Source organism: Megalops cyprinoides, chromosome 16, assembly GCF_013368585.1.
Source record: "Megalops cyprinoides isolate fMegCyp1 chromosome 16, fMegCyp1.pri, whole genome shotgun sequence".
NCBI classification, from domain to species: domain Eukaryota; kingdom Metazoa; phylum Chordata; class Actinopteri; order Elopiformes; family Megalopidae; genus Megalops; species Megalops cyprinoides.
In genome coordinates, this window is record NC_050598.1 from 28,731,984 (window position 1) to 28,749,145 (window position 17,162).

At 45.0% G+C, this 17,162-nt stretch overlaps 1 protein-coding gene across 1 annotated transcript; it reads right to left on the minus strand.

Annotated features, from left to right (window-relative positions):
- Positions 1 to 1,192: 1,192 nt before the first annotated feature.
- pygmb (phosphorylase, glycogen, muscle b) lies at positions 1,193 to 14,593 on the minus strand. Its single transcript, XM_036548015.1, has 20 exons — positions 14,218 to 14,593; positions 10,669 to 10,770; positions 10,304 to 10,382; positions 9,579 to 9,682; positions 9,125 to 9,256; positions 8,771 to 8,882; positions 8,130 to 8,212; positions 7,634 to 7,777; positions 7,125 to 7,217; positions 6,757 to 6,903; positions 6,219 to 6,382; positions 5,937 to 6,051; positions 5,565 to 5,666; positions 5,144 to 5,291; positions 4,728 to 4,786; positions 4,290 to 4,431; positions 3,877 to 4,084; positions 3,425 to 3,559; positions 2,808 to 2,874; positions 1,193 to 2,486 (listed from the first exon to the last, which is right to left on the minus strand). Exons 1-20 carry the CDS (start codon positions 14,458 to 14,460, stop codon positions 2,337 to 2,339), a joined length of 2,529 nt encoding a protein of 842 aa, XP_036403908.1. The 5' UTR covers positions 14,461 to 14,593; the 3' UTR covers positions 1,193 to 2,336.
- Positions 14,594 to 17,162: the final 2,569 nt, after the last annotated feature.

Here is a 17,162-nt window from a genome sequence, read left to right on the forward strand (position 1 = left end):
TACATTATTGGCGTTTAGCAGACGCTCGTATCCAGAGCGATTTACATATGTACATTTTTTTACATGTGAGCGTTTATACAGCTGCACATTTACTGAGGCAATCTAGACTACGTACCTTGCCCGAGGGTACAACAGCAGTTCCACAGCAGGGAATTGAACTGGCAACCTTTCAGTTACAAGTCCTGCTGGTTAGTATGCTATATTACCACCCACATACATTTCCAAATAAGATATTTTACAACACTTTTGTAGCACTCCAATGGGGCCATCGTAGGGTATGAACTCTAAAGATTGGGGTAGGAGATTCCAGAATTAAATAGTGGTCAGAAACAGGGGAATGCATGGTCAACAGTGCACAAGTCTATTTAATATCTTTTGTATGTGTGGTGGTAGCAAACAGATTGATGCGACGAAAATAAATCAATTAAAATATGGAATGTGGGGAAAAAAGGATTTGATACATGAAATAACATGATAAAATATAAAGAGGAAACACCACTTTAAGAAGACCCTATAGGCCACAATGCCATCCTAAACTTGGAAGAGGTAAATACGTAAAGCATATCTGTAGTATAGGCAACTGGTTTTATAAGCAGCAGGTTGCAGGCTAAAATTCAAGGCAGGGCACTCCTCCTTTAAGAAGGGAACTTAACTTGAATTGCTTCAATACAAAGGTAGCTGTGTAAATGAACACCACATAAATCATCCTGGGTGAATATGACAGCCAAGTTAATAACGCAAAAGCAGATGACTTTTGGAATGACCCCATGCACACAAAAACAACACCAAAGGAAAGGCAGCTTTCTTGAGCTTCTTTTATTGGCTTTTGTTGTTTGACATGAACATCAACAAGACAACAGTGTTAGAGCTGGCACCGAAGGTGCTTTCACAAGCCTTCTCACCAGGTAATTAGGACAGTCATTTTACACTCAGGAACAGAAAGAGAGATGGTAAAGAACCTCTCTCCTGCTACCCCCTCTTTCTCAGCTTCAAAAACAGGTACAAGCATGTTAGCCCCATCCTCCTCCCTTTAATTCTTTACAAAAACATGCAGTGTTTACGATCTTGACAAGCCCACAGCCTCCAAATACTAATTGTAACATAGCCCAGTAAAAACAGTCATGCTTCAGTACAACAAAGAGTACGGGACTAGCTGCTTTAAATGTAATCTCTCTGTCAGAGACTCGGGGGGGGCGGAGAGTAAGAGTGTATATGAACATATGTGCACAAATGGGGGGGTCTCATGTCTCTTACACACTCACACAAACACACACACACACAGACACATATACATTGTTAAGGCATTTCCTGTTAGTGGTAGGAGAGTGTTAGGCAAAGTAGGTAGAAGTAGTGGAAGGTAGGCTGTGCACAGCCTGGTTTGCTTTAAAAGAAAAAAAATACCTGGACAAAGAGGATAACTGTTTCAATGACCTGTGTTGTCATTACTAGTGCCAGAGAGCATATACATACAGATTCGCTCACAAGGTAGTACAGCTCTTTGTTGATGAAGGTAAAAGACATGGTGACAGAGTTTGTGTTTCTTAGATAGTGAGCCACCGCAAGCAAAAGCAATAATGATCTGATGGTGCAAAAACAAGATATGGTGAACTTATGCAACAGTCACATAACGCACCCGTGATTTCATGTTTCACACTCACGCCCCAAGGTTTCTCAAACACTCCACCCTGATCCAACGCTTTGTACCGATATAGACAGTGTGTTCTTTCAATGCCAGGACCTCTCTGCAGATTCACAGTGTATATTAGTTGCGTGCATATTCCGTAAGTCAGACTGCCATATGTCTTGTCATTTCAGAGTGAGAGATGTGCCTTCTGGAATGGAAGACATGGTATCGCTAGTCACCTCTTGCTGTCAATATTTGACAGCCTCCTGATATATAGATATTAGAGGGAAAATTGCCATGGAGGTGACGGTAATGGAGTTTTTCTTCTCTAGCTGTTCCGGTGCTTCTGTAGTGGATGCTTCAGATCGGGGAGGGCGTTGTTGGATGAACAACGGCACAATAACACAGGGTCAACATGGCATTGCCAGTAGGCGTAATATTGATAGAACACTTATGTTTGACCACTGAAAGATTTTTTTTTTGACAGCAAGCACTGGTAAGAGTAGATATAGCTATATATCTGTGAGTGTCAATCAGCTAGAGAGGGTACACTTATCTTACAGGAGATACAGAAATACTACATCACATCTGACACAATCATAATCTAAAGTTTTGGAGGGGTGGCGCCTGTTTTTGTCTTTTTATTCTAGCTTCACTGATTAAATATCTTGCATGGCGCTGAAGGAGGGGGGTTTTCCGGCACAGGGACGGTTTAGCGGGGGTCATCTGGGGCAGCGATCTTGGCGAGGCTGGGCTCCATTCCCCAGATCTCACGGGCATACTGGGCTATGGTGCGGTCGCTGGAAAACTTGCCACAGCCAGCGATGTTATGGATCACCTTCTTGGTCCACTCTTTAGGGTTCTGTTGAGAGTGAGAGGCAGAGAGAGTCAACTGAAAAATGATTCCAAGAACAGAGTAACTGAATTGAAAATACAAAAGTCAAAGGATCTCCATTTGAGGAGGGTGGATGGCACAAACTTTTTGCTTCAACATATTAGGTAACGCTAGAACTTTGAGGTGATTATTTTTGTTAAATATTGTATTCATTGTGTGTTTTAATTATTGTTAATGTTGAATGATTGCCCTAGAAAATGACTTAAAGCTAAAAAAATGCAGGCCTCATATAATTGTGAATTCACTCTGAGGTCATGCTCTGGCCTGGCACTGCTGCCCAGTACTGACCTTATACAGAGCACTGACTCTTTCCTGGCATTTGATGTAGTCCTCATAATCAGCAAACACCTTGAACCTGAAAGACAGACAGAGACAGGAGGACAAGTAGCCAAGAATATATGTTTAGCATTACATTACATTACAATCATTTAGCAGACACTCTTATCCAGAATGACTTCACAGCACAAAAGAACCAATGTGTATCCATTCAAGATGAATAAGCAACAGTGTCAGACCAGGCTAACTCTCCCAGACCAGACCAGCATTACACTACTCAAGCCCTATTGCAAGTTAATTTGTGCAACCTGACTAAACAGCCTAGAAACTTAGGGAAGCTAAGTACACACACTACCATACATCACAGTCACTAGATCAAAGAATCCAGAACACATTGCGATACTAGTAAAACAACTAATTCAAGTAGCAGCTGTTAGGGGCTAGGGATAAAGGTAGAACCGAGACCCATTCTGAAGAGGCAGATCTTCAGTTTAGCGTGAGGATCACTCAGTGTGAGATACATAAATGATGCATAAATGTATGTGTGTATGGTGTGTGTGTGTGTGTGTGTGTGTATGCACCCTTTATGTCTGTATGCATGCATGTGTGTTTCTGCCAGAAGTCTGTACCTGTCATGGTGCATCAGCATGTTAACGATGTCTTTGAACTGGTCAGGGGTTTTGGGAGAAAAGAATCCACCTGCTATCTGATCAATGGCCTGCTTCAGCTCAGGAATACGGTTGTAATATTCAGTGGCATGGTACCTGTCACATGGAGGGAAAGCATCATTTATATTAACCACATAAACATTACATTTGCTGGTACTTTTAAATCATATCTACAGCATTGGCTGCAGCTGCAGAATTAGGCATTGTTGTCATTACTTTCAACTGCAGAACAAAATTGATCTAATCTAGGTGAAATATGATCACCTACATTTCCATTCCTCTTTCAACCACACATCCACATTCTGCCCCCCTGATTTACTTGGGCTAGTCTGTCCTTCCTTAAGTCACTCCAAATATCTACAACCTTCACCTGGACCTGCCCTGCCCACCCTCCAAATCCATCTTCCTCCTACCCCCTCTTGTCCAGCTCCTCCACATCTTCCACCCTCATGCCGAAGATGAAGAGGTTGTCCTCTCCAGCCTCCTCCGCCATCTCCACGTTGGCCCCATCCATGGTGCCGATGGTGAGGGCGCCATTCAGCATGAACTTCATGTTGCCAGTTCCTGAGGCCTCTGTGCCGGCCGTGGAGATCTGCTCTGATAGGTCAGCCGCTGGGATCGCTGAGCAGAAATAGACAGGAATAACTCTGACATGTTGCTGCAGTCACACTCCTACATTCTCTCGGACTGGCACACATACACACTCACAAAGGCACACACATACTTAACCCAGACATGCACGCACACACACACACACATGCACACTGACACACACACACACACATACACACACACACACGCACATACACACGGGAGACACCAGTACCTTTCTCGGCCAGAGTGACCCTGTAGTTCTCCAGGAAGATGACTTTGAGGCGGTCACCCACGACAGGGTCGTTATTGACGATGTCTCCGATGGCCGTGATGAGCCTGATGATCATCTTGGCGGTGTGGTAACCCGGGGCCGCCTGGGAGGGAGGGAATCGGCACAGGGTGAAGGACATGGCAAAACAGAGTTTTCAGTGACGGATTACCACAGCACAGCTTTTAATGGCTCTGCAATGAGGCATCCCAAATTCATTCCGAACACATGCTGTAGCTTGCCTATCTACATGAGTGTAGACGTGCACTACTGATAAAAGACAAGTACAGTCTTTTAAATTGTATAAAACAATTTAAAAAAATAATGTGTGCATGCATGAACATCCTGCTGAACAACGAGACTAAAGCCCAGTATATGTGTTGACTGGTTGGAGGAACTCACCTTCCCACCAATCATGATGGTCCTGGGGGTCCAGGACTTGTTAGGTTCCTTCTTGATGCCTGCAAAAAGCAGCAAAATTGTAAGTTGCTCAAACGAAGGCAAAAATTCTGGAAAAATCAGGGGGCTACAGGAAATGATGATATAGTTATGTAGAGCGGTAGGTGTAATTCTGTGCTAAGCAGAGAGTAAAAGAGTGCCTCTCATCCTCAGTTTAACTAGTGAAATTTTGAAATTTCTCTCCACTGACATCTGACGTATGGTCGGGGCTGTGGTGCCTATCATGACTATCATGCACCACTAAGGTAGGACCTTCAAGCTGGTGGTGGCTGAAGTGAGTTACTGGCTCTCACTTTAAAGTGCTCAAAGATATTTGCAAGGGATGAATGGTGCTATGTACATGCAGTTCAAGCACTCACGGTTGTAGAAGGTGATGATGTGCAGGCAGTTCAGCAGCTGTCTCTTGTACTCGTGGATCCTCTTGACTTGCAGATCGAACATGGAGTCAGGGTTGATCTTCACCTTGTATTGCTCCTCCAGGTAAACGGCGAATTTGAGCTTGTTCTCCTTTGAGAAGCAAAAGAGAGAAGGAGATGGGGAAATGAGCGTGAGCTGGTGTCAGTGGTCACTGCCAATGTGCGGAATAATCTGTGTCATGTAGGAAGATCTCCAGAAGAGCTTTTCTACTAATTATCTGTCAGTCAGCCCTCTGGGCCAAGGAAGTCCTTATGGATCATTCTTGGCTACAGCTTAGACATCACTCTGACATTTAGACTCTTCATTCAGCTAAATGTTTCATTTCCATCAGATTTCAGAACTGAGTTCCGAAGATGCCCTCACCTGCTTGACCTTGGCAATGTCTCGGATGAAAGCGTCATCATCCTCAAACCTCAGTAGCTTCTTGAGTAGGTCCAGGTCACGGATGTAGTCCTCTCCGATTCTCTGTCACCCACACACCCATACACACAAGCATGTGTGCACATACAAACACACGTGCACAAAGACACACACAAACACAAATTAGCAAAAGGGAGTAATGTCTAATGTCTAATCCTATTGCCTGTCCTGTTTGTTCAAAAGGACAATGTCCTTGGGGTCCTTAAATTCTGACATCAATAATACTAACTAATGAAAAATTGGAACCACATAACCATAACAGAATATTACAGAGAACTGCTCAAGGCTGAATGTGATGACCAATAGTGCCCCCACCTCTGCGATGACATCAGCCAGTCCAGGGTTGCACATGACCAGCCAGCGGCGAGGGGTGATGCCGTTGGTCTTGTTCTGGAACTTTTGAGGGTCCACCTCATAGAAATCCTTAAACCTGGAAACAGAACTCACACAATCACATCCCTCCTGCAATCACATGCTCCCTCAGTCAGGCCTGCCACATTAGGTATGTGTGTAAGAGATGGCCAGAGCGAAACCAGTACAGAGAAACCACAGCAGAAACAGAGAGAGTGGAGTGTGAGACACGGGGAAGGGACATACACGGTGGCTTTGAGGATGTCGGAGTGAATGCGAGCCACTCCGTTGACGGCGTGGGCGCCCACGATGCACAGGTGCGCCATGTTGATCTTCTTCTGGCCGCCCTCTTCGATCAGGGACATGCGACGCAGACGGTCACTGTCACCCGGGAACATAGAGGAGATACGCTGGGGCAAGAAAAGAAGGGAGAGAGAAAGTGGAAAAGAGAGAGAGAGATTTAGAGACACAGAGTGAGGGACAGTGCATTCCCAGGACATAACAATACAGTATGTCAGCTAACCTGGACTAAGTTACCAGTGCATGAGGAAATACATGCCTGTGATCACTTGCTGATCATAAATTACAATGTAAAAGCACTACAAAGGTGCTACAAGCAATCAGCTGCAGCAGGCACTTAGCATGTCAGAAAGAAAGCATTTACAACTGAGGTGGGTGACCATCCTCTTGTAATGCAATATGGATGGTTTTTTTCTCAATAAAAAGAGAGATGGGGAACATTTTCTGTCATTCTGGCAGAAGAGACTGTGGGGGTCCTCCAGACCTCCAGGTGGCGATGGTTGATCTCGTAGATGATCTCCAAGTGGCGAGGCAGCAGGTTCTGGAACAGGTCGATGGGCCAGCGCTCCAGGGCCTCGGGCAGGACGGTGTGGTTGGTGTAGGCGCAGGTGCGCATGGTGATGTCCCAGGCCTGAGAGAGGGGAAAGAGTCAAACCTGAGTCAGCGCTCAGGGAGTTCACACACTGTTAATGCCACGTAACATTCACGCAAAACAGCAAAAATATAATATTATTATTTGAGTAACATACGTTTGCTACAGGGTTTTGTAAGCGAATCAGAAAGCTTTCCTTTAAAATGATAATGATCCTGCTCTTTTCCAGACAGGAGAGAGAAAGACCCTGGCGGCCTCACCTTCTCCCACGTCAGCTTCTCCTCGTCCACCAGGATCCTCATCAGCTCGGGGATGGCCAAGGCGGGGTGGGTGTCATTCAGCTGGATGGCCACCTGGGCATGAGACAAGGGGTGTCAGCAGATACGGCACAGCAGCACTGTAACATGCAGGGAACTCCCCCCAAGAGAAGGAGGGGGACACCATCAGTGCATCACTAGCCTGGAGAACCTCTGGCAGCAAACATCACAAAGATTTGCGGTAGTATACTTAACTGGGACATGTAATATCTCGTGAGCTTAGCTGGTCCTTCCAAATCATGTCTTGTCATTGGAGAGACATTAATTTCAAAAGTGCCTCATTTCTGTGTTTACTGTTACTAAAGCATGCTTATATCACGATTTTAGACATTGAGTCTTATTTGGAACATGTAGATTTTTGGCTTGAGAGTTTTTGAAATATGACAAGTTTACACCTGTGAAACTACACCTGTGACTAATCAAGGACCATGGGTGATCACCCCAGTGCTCACCTTGTCAGGTAAGGTGGTGAAGTCCGTGCGCACGACCTCGGTGGAGCCGAACTTGGAGGACTTAAAGCGTCGGATGATGTCCTGGAGAGTGGCAGCCACCACAAAGTACTCCTGCTTCAGACGCAGCTCCTTACCCTCGAAGAACTGTGAGCAGACACAGCATCAATCACACACACGCCGACTCGCAGTAGGGCTGAGACTGCCCCACACAGGGTTTAAACATGCACAGGGGCACCCTGAACTTTCTGACGGCCCGTGCCTAATGTCTCCATCTTTTCACCCCTTACCATTCAGCTTTTCAAATATGACTGACACCTACAACTGTTCGTATCAAATTTGTGTCATACATGCTCAGAAATAAATATTGTTGTATTTTTATACCAACTGCTTATGTAAAATCAATATATTCATATAAATGGCATCCATTTTCTGCAACTATATGTGTGTGTGTGTATATCCGTCAGCTACACAGGCCTCGTATCATGCTGACACTCACATTGTCGTTGGGATACAGCACACGGGATATGTTCTCTGCCAGGTTCCTGTCCAGCACAGCTTGAATGTAGCCTCCGACATTGACTAGCCAATGAGAAAGACCTCTCTTAAAGAGCAGCCACTTCCAGACAGCCATAAACCGAGCCCTTTCCCCAGGAAAGTCTCTCTACGTATTGGGTGGGTAGGGTGTAAAAATGCGGGGCGCTGTAAGCTTGGACTTGTAAGTGAAAGGCTGCCAGTTCAATTCCCCACTTGGGCACTGCTGCTGTACCCTTGGGCAAGGTACTTAACCCACAATTGCATCAGTAAATATCCAGCTGTATAAATGGATAATATTGTAAAAAACTGTAACTGATGTACGTTTCTCTGAGTAAGAGCATCTGCTAAATGCCAGTAATGTAATGTAATGTAATGGTAATCTGTACTATACAAGGACAGAAATCAATAAGTGGACCAATGGAGCTACTCCAAAATCACTCTCTCTACAGCAGTTCTGGTATGGATGCAGTTACGGTGAACAGAATGTCGCAGGAGAGTTCGTGACCGGGAGCTGTCTGTGAGAGTTTACTCTACTATGACAATCACAGAAGTGTCATTTCCCCTCCCCTTCCTTCCCTCCAGCCCACAGAGAGCACGACTCACAGTCTTTCAGGTTGAACTCGCAGGGCGCTTTGGCAGACCACAGCCTCATGGTGTTGACGATGTTGTTCTTGTATCCAGGGACGGGGGTGTCATACGGCAAGGCCAAGACTACCTGTCAAGATAACACCTTGTTTGGAGGCGGAGGAGAGCAAGTCATGAATAAAACATTTTTTGTCAGTTCTTTCCAGGTTGTTTGTCTGTTTGAGCCAATCTTAATTGAATCTTAATTTCCTCTTTCCCAATCTCTCTCTCAAATACACACACAAACACACACATCCTCATTCCCTCTGCCTCTCCCTCCCTTTAACCCCTGCCCCTCAATCTCACCCCCCCACCACTCCCCCTCTGTCTCACCTGAGTGTCCACCCACTTTGCCCCGTCAGGGTGGTGCTCCACTCGGCCGTAGAAGTGGACGGGACGCATGTACTCGGGGCGGGCCTTCTCCCATGGGTTTCCATAGCGCAGCCAATCATCTGCCTCCTCCACCTGCGAGGGAAATGTCAATCATTGAGACACGATGGCACAGACAATAACACTTATCAAAACCTAAAAAACTACTTTCATGTCCGCTAGATATTCAATTTGATAAAATTCAATCCTGGACCACATTAAAACGTTAATGTTGTTCTTCACCTGCTTGTAAAATGAAGCTAACATATACAAATACCTACATTAACACCCTCAGAGGAGAGGTGAATGCTCTCTGCTTGGTCTAAAGATAATGCCTGAAGAGAAGCCTAAAGTGCATCAAACAGACAGGCAGACCGACACAAAGACTTATGCCCAGACATCTGCACAGTTGACTGACCTGCCAGCCATCGACGATCCTCTGGTTAAAGATGCCGAACTCGTAGCGGATGCCATAGCCATATGCAGCTAGGCCCAAGGAGGCCATGGAGTCCAGGAAGCAGGCTGCGATACAGAGAACAGACAGGGCTTGAGAGACAGGCATGTCCTGTCCACTTAACCCATCATCACTCTGCAGATACTGGTGTTATCTCCTCACGACTATGTACATATCAAGACCACCTTATGATTGATCCATGTGTTTTCCATTAATATAATTATTATGAGATTCTTGTTTGGCTTTTTTGATGATTACCTTACAAGATATTTCATTCAATTACATTTTAGAGGATTCGCATCTGAAAACACATCTCATATTTCCAAAAGAAATGTACTGCTCATTGTTGGATGATGATCTTCTCATGAAATACAATAATTATTTTTCCCACTGCTCCTCATTAGCTCCTCATGTAAATATTTATCACCATATTTATTAGATATTAGATACCACATTACCATATTATTATTACCATACTATATTAGATGAGAATATAGATGCTGAGGTACAGAAGGGAAGAGAGGAAGGAAGTCAACCCTGCACAACTGCAGCGGCATCCTGACACTCCTGGACTAATACCGCTGATCCTGTCTGCATGTCTAGAGTATTAATGACACTTTCCTCAGTGCTAACAGAGTGAGCTCAGAGAGAGATGCCACGTTGTCACGTTGGCGAGGTGAGTTACTGACCAGCGAGGCGACCCAGCCCTCCATTCCCGAGGCCTGCGTCCTCCTCCATGTCCTGGAGCTCCTCCATGTCCAAGCCCAGCTGCGGGAGACAGGACAGAGTCACTGACACGGGCACATCTCAGGCATGACACTGCTGCTGCCTAAACTACTCTAGTAAAAAAAGAATTCGTCAGTGCAGTCGAGTTTGAGAATATGCTAGATGCTGAAAATGTTGAGGATATTATTGTTCATTATGCACACAGATATTGTCATGTAAAGCTGCAATGTCCTTGTAGTGCTGCTCCTCTCTGTCAGTATCTTTGGGGTGGTCATGTGACCTCATCAGTTCCTGCCCACTTCAGGCTAGCTTTGAAGTTATATTTCACCTGATAAGTGGCTTCATCACAGGCGTTCTCCAAGCCCAGGTTCACCATGGTGTTCTGTAGGGTGCGACCCATGTAGAACTCCAGTGAGAGGTAGTACACACGCTGGAGAAGGAGAGAGGGGAAAAGGGTTAGAAAGTGGGAGAGAGTGTCCTTTTAATCAAATGATCAAATGAGCATAATTTAATATAGTACCCTTCACCATGGAGATGTACAGCCAACACAGAAAGTTGATTGCTGTAACTGACACACAATTGACACACAATCTCACAGACAGTCTATGAACAGCTGTGGTTGTGATTCCCAAAGGCATATTAAAGACTTTAAAAGACGAACCAAGTGCTCCACAGCACAGCAGAGATAGACAGGAGTAATGGCCAAACTCCTTAAGATAAGCCCCTGAGCAAACCCTACTGAGCAATCCTGTCTCATGTGGAGCTTTCTCCATGACAATGCTGTTGATCTCCATGGGTCTGCTTGTCAGCCCCAGCAACCTTTCCCCTGCAGCCTCTCAAGTTTCCAACAGCAATGCCCGCTGTTGTTTGGCCATGGCAGCACAACAATATCTCCCCATGAGGACACCCTAGATAGTGTCACTGCAGCCTGACCTTGCAAACCTTCACCGGCTCCCCCTGGTGGCTGAACCCATGTAGAGCGCTGTTGTGCGACGCCAGCACAGCCGCTTTGAAACGCGAGCCAGTCTGTAACTTGACCCCCGCAGCGGCACGCTGTGTTATTCTTGCCTTCAGCACTCACTTATTCAAAGACAGCTGCCAGCGTGCGTACAGGAAGTTCAGATTCAAACCTCTACCTTGGTTACACATACAGCAAATACACATAAACACCCCGGAACGCTGGCTGTCCCTGTGTGTTTGGATTGTCATACCCACATCCAGGAGGCTAAACTGAGACCGGTGGTTTTAATGGCTGCCTTTATATGTTATTGTTTTATCTGGGTGGAGTGACTCAGGCATCATCCCCTTTATGGTCATACATTTATAAGCATCTTATCAAACCCCGTGGGTGCAAATAAGCCCTAGATCTTTTGAGAAAGCCTTGCTTTTTAGGCTTAGATGTGGTCAGAATTCTCAGCAACTGGGCAAACAGATTGAGATTTGCCCGACAGTCTCTGGCCTTGGTCTAAAGGAGGAAGTCTAAATCTAACAAGTCAACTGAATATTCTGTTCGATCTAACTGGGTCAGGAGGGTCCTCGCCGCAGAGACGGCTGCGTAAACAGGCCTGAGCAGAGCACACCACAGACAAACTGTGAAGATGATTATTATGACAGTTCTGCTTGGGGAACAATGTCTCACTTGAGGGATTGTGAGGACGTGGGCTGTCAAAGAAGGTTCCCATTGCTTTATGTGCTGAGTGACCTCTGGGGGGGGGGAGGGGTTCACACCTGAGTCTTGCTCTTGACCTCTGACCTTTCAGGGTCGGTATCTGTTCAAATGTTGCCCCGACCCAAGTCAGGACAGAGGAAAGGAGATGGGTGTGTGGTGGGGGGGAGAAATGGAGCACTGGTACATGGGGTTGCATAACACTGGCATTTCTGTCTGGGTAAGAATAGCAACATCAAGGCACTTTGAAAGGTTAGACAGTCTGTGTTGAGGCCCATCATGCCAATGCATGAGTTATACAAACACACAATGAAGGACAGACTTATTCGCACGTATATGAATGTGGATGCAGAAAAGATTTACATCAGGAAGGAGCACAAATGGATTGGACTTAGCACGGACATTAACACAACAGACAAGCTGAACACTCATTTCTGTGCCCAGATCCTGGCATGGATATTTGGGTGGGAAAATTAGAAGAGATTTTTACCAACAGAGGGCAGAGCACGGGAATCAATTTACATCCAGTCACCAAGCACCAAAGAGCATGAAGAGTAACACGAACAATTCTGTTTATGAGGAACAGATGTGAGATGTTTATAGATGAATAAAGTTTATACACTTTGCCATTTTGAAAGAGAGGAAGACTTCCTCCACAGAACTGGCAGGGACCCTTTGAGAAACATTCCGTGTCTGTTGAAAGGAATCCTCAAACACACGGAACTCCTGTGGAGGGTTCTGTGTTGAATGTTCCACAGTGGATTCCCTGTGAATGCTTCTGCTTCTGAGTGATCCCACGCCCTCCGCAAATGCCACTATCTGCAGCTGTTTGAATAGACTTTAAAGCTGAAGGTCATTACTGCCTATGGTCAGATTTCTCAGTAAGACGTGAGCCACATTAGAAGGCTTGGATTGCAGTCTCTTATTTTTCAGAGCAGAGGCAGTCACTCTATGAGCTTTCACCCCATACCCAGGCAAAGTACAGTCACACAGCCCTTCCTTCTGCATCGCACATTCTCCTGTTCTCACATTTTGTAGCACATTACGTAAATATTGAGACTTCACATGAGGAAAAGGAATCTCTCACCCTCGCGTCTTTTCTGTGTCCATGAAGTTCAGGAGATTTAAGTGGTAAATCAGAAGCAGAAAGAAGCTCATTGTCTCAAAATATGCACGTCTTGGCACATCAGAAGACATTTCACTTCAGAGCAATTGCTTTTTAAATAAAGACCTGGATTCAAAGTTACAACCCATCTCTTGCAAAGGAAGTTCCTTGTACCAGTGCAGATATGGCCTGATACTGAATTAAATTCTTTACTGCACCCAAAAAATAATAGCATAACTAGCTGAATTAACACATTGCTACTTGTGTGTGCAAATCTGACACAGCTGACACAAGTGTATGTATGGGACCAGTCAATGCAGTGAAGTTTTGATGTCTGGGGCTAAAATGCCTGTAACTCAAGATGGACATTTGATATTTTATTAATTCTATTTCATCCAAGGATAGATTTTGTTGAAAACATCCTAGTTCCCTCTCTCGATAAAATGCTTTTGTTAAAAAACTATACCAAGTTGCTCCTGGGGGCCCAGTGTAATTGTTAATGTTCCACATATTCACTTTGCATTTAACTGAATGATACCGTCAGAAAACCTGATAACCTACGCAATCACATTGTTGGTAGACTTTGCCAACATGCATGGCAATTGTTATCAACACTAACATTTCAAAGACACCTAACAATGCAAGAATCCATGTTGTTTCTTAGTAATCAATTCATTTTTACATTTAGCTGGGAGCGGGGGCATTTTCGGTAATAACTAGACCCCTGTGGTTCAAATGTTGTTTTTTCATCCTCGAAGCCATGATTTTTTGTAATATATTGTCCACCACGCGAGATAAATGCGGAAACGCGTGCATCAATTTACCCATTCACACACGCGCGCATGCACACTCACACACGGGTTATGTAATACCTGACGGAATGCTGTCTACCCATTAGACAACATAAAACTGGAGTTAATTACTTCTGTTGGCAGCTAGTCGCATATGTATTCGTTCTTTGAGCAGGCGGACCGTGTCTCCCGTTAGCAGCATCCTTACTGCGCCAGTGTTCGTGACAGCCTCCCCTCCCCTTTCTCCCTGGAATCCATCAAACAGGCGTACGTGCACGACAGAGTGTAGGAATACTGCGGCAAGCGGCTCCTTACTTTGGGGTCTTTCTCGTAGTAGTGCTGTTGCGTCCTGATCCACCGGCCCACCAGGTGATCGCGCACGGTGTGCGCCAGGGCGAAGTAATAATCCCGTTTTGTCGCAACATTTCGGTCCTTGACCAGGGTGAAGTGGAGGTGGCGATTGAAATTGGTTTTGAGGTCCGCCACATTTTCCACCCCCGCTAGCCCTCGCACAGAGATCTGCTTCCTCTTTTCTTGGTCTGACAGTGGTTTTGACATCTCCGTGTATGGGTATTTTTTAATTCACGTTACGTCTGAAACCGTTTTTCGAAAAACGGACGGTAGAAATGCTGCTCAACCACGAACCGACTGAGGCGCGTCACTGTGCCCACCTTTTATGGCTGCCGCCGAAGCACCCGACACAATCTGACAGTCCTCGCCGCTTTATAAGCTTCCATAATTTATTTTGAGAATGGGGCGGGCCTCGCCGAATCCGTGGTCCAATTGACCGTCTCTGTGACAATATGTGCTTATTATTAATGAACTATATCACCGTTACTTCATTTGATAGCATCCAAATTAAACTAATGGTGAAAGCTGGTGCTGATAATTATTTTGTTTCTGCAATCGCTAGTGTTTGATGTCTCCATGTAAGTCTGCGGAGATAAACGTCAACGTACCACGGTAGTCACGGCGACATCGCAGACGGAGGCTCCGATTGCCTCATCATGAACGACTTTCCTTACAATTCCACAAGGCACCCATTTACTTAGCTCTGAAAGTAACCGTGGAAAGGACATAAACTGTGAAAGCGGGTATCTTGACATTTTCGGAAGTCGATGTTTTGTCCCTCTAATTCAGCAATGGAGCTGGAAGCATCGGAGGGGATAAGAACAGGCACTCGTTCGTTCTTTCACGCGATTAAGGCGCGCGCACAGCTGGAGCAACAAGTTCTTAGTGTGTCGCTTTTTCGGAGAACAGGTATTGACCCACAAGCCTAACTGCGATCAGATAGTTTGTATGATGAGAATGTTTAGGATTCTTTTTGAACAGACTGACAATGAACACGCTTTTCTGTACAGAAACTACCTGCAGCTGCAACTCGAAACAGCAAGATTATGAATGACCTGTGAGCTCTCTGTATTTACTTTGATGCTAGCTAGATCAATGCTCCGGACACGATTCACAGAGCTCTCTGGGGCCGGGAATATTTCACTCCTGCTTCTAAACTGGCAGCGAAACCGCACTAGCAAAGTAGCAAAGTGGGTAAACATGTTACAGTTTGGTGCTGCTACCAGGGGTTTGGATTCATGCTCATCTGAAAGCCAGGATGAAATAGCATAGACATGCTACTTAACCTGGCGTAGGAAAGACGTTTATTTGACACTCATTTTCAACATACTGCAATGAATGTAACATTTGCAGTTGGGCCAACTAAAACAGAACACTGGCAACATTTAAAACGGACTGGACTGACACTGCTGGGCCTCTCACTAAGTTGGATATGAAACTCCCAAAGAGCTGGAGTGTATGGTGGGTTTTGTTCTTACCGACTATGTTGTCCTTGTAAATCACTTAATTAGTGACCTGTGTCTATTCACAAGATGCATCTCCTATAATAAACTGCAGCAAAAATGCAGAACATACATGCATTTTATCTGCATTGTATCATTCAACAGAAATGGCCAAACTGAGGAAATGAATTGAGCCAATTAAGGGATTAAGAACAGGCTGTTTACTCTGGTCCTTCACATCTGGAATCTTCCTGCAGATCCAGGAACAGCTGCAGGAAGCTCAATTACTAGTACTGAAAAACAAAACCAAACAAACCAATCAAAAAAACTCTAAATAAAAATTCACAACTTTAAAAAAAAAAAATTCCTGCAAATTTGTATTCGGATTGCAGCTCCATCACGCCATCTTGCCTGGCCAATAGGCCTTTGTCGTACTTGAGACTTTTGGATCCGTTTAGCAGTGAGGCGCATGGTCCTGCACGGCAAGCAAAGCTTCCAATAGCACCGTCCTGTCACCGTGCCAAAGATTATCTACAGCTGGCTCGACCCCGCCTCTTTTTAACTCACAATAATGCCACGGAGTGGGCACTGAGTCAGGGGGGTGAGATCAGGAACAAAATTTGTTCGCACCCAGTGCTGGGTTTCAGCTGATGTGCATTTGTATATTGCAGAACTAGCTGTATATCGCATGTACCAGCAGAGTATTATAGAAAAACTAAACTATAAGAAGTGACATGCAAGTTGGAGTGGAGTAAGCATAATTGTGAATGTGACAATACAGAAAAAACAGAAGGGGAATACAGTCCAGTGGAAACACCTTTGTGTTACAGCCCTACATAGTGGCATTTCATTTAGACAGCATAGTAAAGGAGGTATGAAACCAAAATGTTTCCCCACTGAAAAGTAGTTGAGAAAGCCATGTTGAGCATGACCATGGAATCCTACCACAGGATCTATTAATAGTGACTGAGATCCATGTCTGAAAGGCCAAGTGATTGGGAAGGGGATGCCTCTGTGAATGGCAGCAACAGGCCGCCTGGTATGCACCTAAAGATTCTGTGTAGTGGAAGTTCCCAAAGTCATTCAAGGTCATCCAAGTGTAATGCATTTCTTACAGCCTTTGATCTGTGCATGCAGGAACATACCCCTAATAGTGGATTCCCATGCATTATAAATGTACATTTTCACAACTTTGATAGTTAAGGATCAATGTTGAATGTTCAAAGATTACCTCTATGTCTGCAACAAATTCCCTTGAGATTATATGAAGATTAATTTCCTGGGGAAATACTATCAAAATATTTTGATTTCGTGGATGATCTTGGCAGCTATTACCAGCCACCTACCAAATGACTGTTGGTAGCTGGCATACTACATAAGCCAGCAAACAAGCCAGATTGCTAGCAATATCTGCACACACATTGCTGGGCTGGACAGTAAATAATATGCACATTTTGTGGGCTGTAA